Below are 3,404 nucleotides of genomic sequence, written 5' to 3'. Positions count from 1 at the left end.
GTCCAATAATTTGGTGTCGAATCGATCGGTGTCGAATCGTACTGTGGTCAAACGGAACACGCCCGTCTCCATACGTTTGAAAGCCATGGGAAAGATCCAGAAGATAGGAAAATGGGTTCCACATGAACTGAATGAAAGACAGCAGGAAAACCGGAAAACCACTTGCAAAATGCTGCTTGCCAGGTACAGAAGAAAGTCATTTCTCCATCAAATTGTGACTGGCGATAAAAAGTGGATATATTTTGAGAATCCTAAGCGTAAAAGATCATGGGTAACTCCAGGCAAAGCAGCGACATCGACTGCAAGGCCAAATCGCTATGGACGGAATACAATGCTCTGTGTTTGGTGGGATCAGAAAGGTGTGATCTATTATGAGCTGCTAAAACCTGGCGAAACCGTTAACACTGAACGCTACCGTCACCAAATGATCAATTTGAATCGAGCTTTGTGTCAAAAACGACCGGAATATCAAAACAGGCAACACAAAGTGATTTTGCTTCATGATAATGCACCATCACACACAGCAAAACCGGTCAAGAAAACGATTGAGACGTTTGGTTGGGAAATACTTTCGCATGCGGCTTACTCACCAGACTTGGCTCCGTCCGATTATCACCTGTTTGCATCGATGGGACACGCACTTGCTCAGCAGCACTTCACTTCTTACGAAGATGTGCGAAAATGGCTAGATGGCTGGTTTAGCTCAAAAGAACAACAATTTTTTTGGCGTGGTATCCACAAATTGTCAAACTGGTAAGAAAAATGTATAGCTAGCGATGGGCAATACTTTGAATAAAATATTCTTTATCATTTTTATGCAATAAACGTGTATTTTCTATAAAAAAATTCCGGTTTCATATTTACACACCTGGTAAAAATCGCCGCGACGTAAAAACTTGATGTAAAGAAATCACTGTCATAAAGGTAACTGAACAGCTGATAAGCAGAAGCTTGGCATGAGTGTCCGTAACAGTGCTGCCAACGTGACACAAACAACAGAATTCTAGACCGATAAGCCCGCGAGGTTTAAATTAAAAATTCCGGTTATTTTTTTATCATGGTAGTATCTTGAATCCAGCCCTACTACGAGGAAGTGGACCCATTATATCGGCAGCCACAACTATCCAGGAGCTACCGGTAATCCAATGTCCCATCAAGCCGACAGGACTGGTTTGCTCTACTTTAACCTGTTGACATGTTAAACAGGATTTTACGTATGTAGCCACCTCTCTGAACATATTTGGCCAATAATAGTTCACGAGTAGGCGCTGATAAGTCTTTTCTACTCCTAAGTGAACAGCCTGAAGGTCTTCGTGAGCTTCGATCATGGCTTCTCTGCGTAATTCTTTCGGCAACACTATTTTTCATCTATCTAAATTTTCGACAACATCAGAAACGACAGGTAGAGGTCGCAAATAATATAAATGACTATCCACTATTTTTCCAATCCGTGAAACGTTTGATACGTTTCCTAACCTCCTGAAATCGTTTAGGATACCATGCATCGGTGGCATTCCTCGATCCTTTTTCAACATTATTTTCGGCATCACTACCCTCGACAGACTTAGAATCAGTTGCACTATCATTAATATCCTCAACAACGGCAGAAACTAAAGGAATATCATTCTCTCTCTTATACATGCGTGACAGAGCATCAGGCACGTGATGTAAGGCGCCTTTACGATGAACTATCTCGTAGTCATACTCGAGTAATTTCAGGGCTTATCTCGCCAATTGACCAGTTGGATTTTTCAATCTATAAAGCCAGCGCAAGCTGCTATGATCAGTGATGATAGTGAATTTATATCCCTCTAGGTAGGGTTTGAATTTTTATATGGCCCACACAACGGCAAGACACTCCTGCTCCGTCACTGAATATTTCTTTTTGGCATCACTAAGAGAACAACTAGCAAACGCGATAATCTGTTCCGTATTTCCTACATTCTGCGTCAAAACGGCATCTAATCCAACTGAACTTGCGTCAGTCTGCAATACAAACTGCAACAAAAAATCAGGACAAGATAAAGTCAGCGCAGCCATTAAATATTCTTTAATTTTATTAAAGGCTCGCTCTTGATCATCCCCCCATCGCAACGGTTGATTTTTACGCAACAGTCGAGTAAACGGCTCGGTCACAGTGGCAAACTGCGGTATAAAACGGCGATACCAAGATGCCATGCCAAAAAAACGTTGCTACTGTTTGATTGTTCGAAAGGCTAGATATTCTAAAATCGGGCGTACTTTTTCGGGATCAATTGTGAGACCTTTTTTCTGTACCACAAAACCTAGATAACGGATTTGTGATTTGCAAAACTCGCATTTTTCCGGATTAACGGTGAGTCCAGCGGCAGCAATTTTTCCTAATACCCTCTCTAACCATTGGAGATGTTCCTCGAATGTGGCCGTTACTACCACAATGTCGTCTAAGTATGCGAACGCATGAGGTTCCATCTCGGGACCAATCAACTTATCCAATAAACGTTGGAAAGTTGGCAAGTCCGTACGCCATTGGCGTGAAGTGGTACAAGCCTTTTCCGGGTACGCTAAAGACGGTAATTTTACGGCTTTACTTGGCCAGAGAAATTTGGAAATATGGTTGGCTCAGGTCAAACGTTAAGATATAACGCGCGACTCTCAATTTATCTAAAATGCCGTTTATATTCGGCGACGGATAAGCATTCTTTTTTGAAACGCTATTAATTTTTCGGAAATCTAGGCAAAAGCGATATTTACCGTTTGGCTTTTTCACCATGACTATTGAATTTGACCATTCGCTAAATGATGGATCAATAATTCCGGCATGCAACATTTTATCCACCTTATCCCGAATCACCTCTTGTACTTTAGGTGACACAAGATAACACCTTTGTTTGATAGGCGGATGGTTATTCACGTCTATAAGGTGTCTGGTAAGATTCGTCACCCCCGGATTATCTACAGTGGCCGGCAAATTTTGGTTCGAAAATTTGTTTAACCGATTTTCATCCGATGATGTTAATTCCGACATTCCGCTACACACTTTATCTGATATAGCAACAGACTCAAACGAGTAATTTTCCTTATTATTGCGCGCAAATGTCCATGACGCTGAGCCAAAGTCCAAGACTATTCCGAATTTACTCAGAAAATCAACCTCTAGGATGCATGACACAGCTAAACCCGGTAACAAACATACAGAAAGAACCCGTTTTCTATTCTTTAATGTCATAGACACGTTCACTCTCTCTCTTTTATATCAGTTGTCTATTCGCCGTTTTAAGTCGGCATCCTCGAGCTCGTTTAATTGGCAGTTCTAATTTCTTTACAATGGAAATGCTTTCTTTATCAAAAATAGTCCTACTGGATCCTGAATCCACTAAAGCCGCCAAGGTATAATTCTGTATTCAAATAGAAAAATAATGTAA

The 3,404-nt window shown here is 41.1% G+C and overlaps 1 protein-coding gene across 1 annotated transcript; it reads right to left on the bottom strand.

Annotated features, from left to right (window-relative positions):
• Positions 1-1,830: 1,830 nt before the first annotated feature.
• Positions 1,831-3,007, bottom strand: LOC109861044. The gene is made up of 3 exons (XM_020440528.1): positions 2,734-3,007; positions 2,242-2,543; positions 1,831-1,986 (listed from the first exon to the last, which is right to left on the bottom strand). The coding sequence occupies exons 1-3, from the start codon at positions 3,005-3,007 to the stop codon at positions 1,831-1,833; spliced, it is 732 nt and encodes a 243-aa protein (XP_020296117.1).
• Positions 3,008-3,404: the final 397 nt, after the last annotated feature.

This window comes from Pseudomyrmex gracilis, unplaced genomic scaffold, assembly GCF_002006095.1.
Source record: "Pseudomyrmex gracilis isolate BER0280 unplaced genomic scaffold, ASM200609v1 scaffold_550, whole genome shotgun sequence".
In the NCBI taxonomy this organism is placed as follows: domain Eukaryota; kingdom Metazoa; phylum Arthropoda; class Insecta; order Hymenoptera; family Formicidae; genus Pseudomyrmex; species Pseudomyrmex gracilis.
The sequence above is the reverse complement of the archived record's forward strand: the minus strand, read 5'-3'. Positions and strand labels throughout refer to the sequence as shown.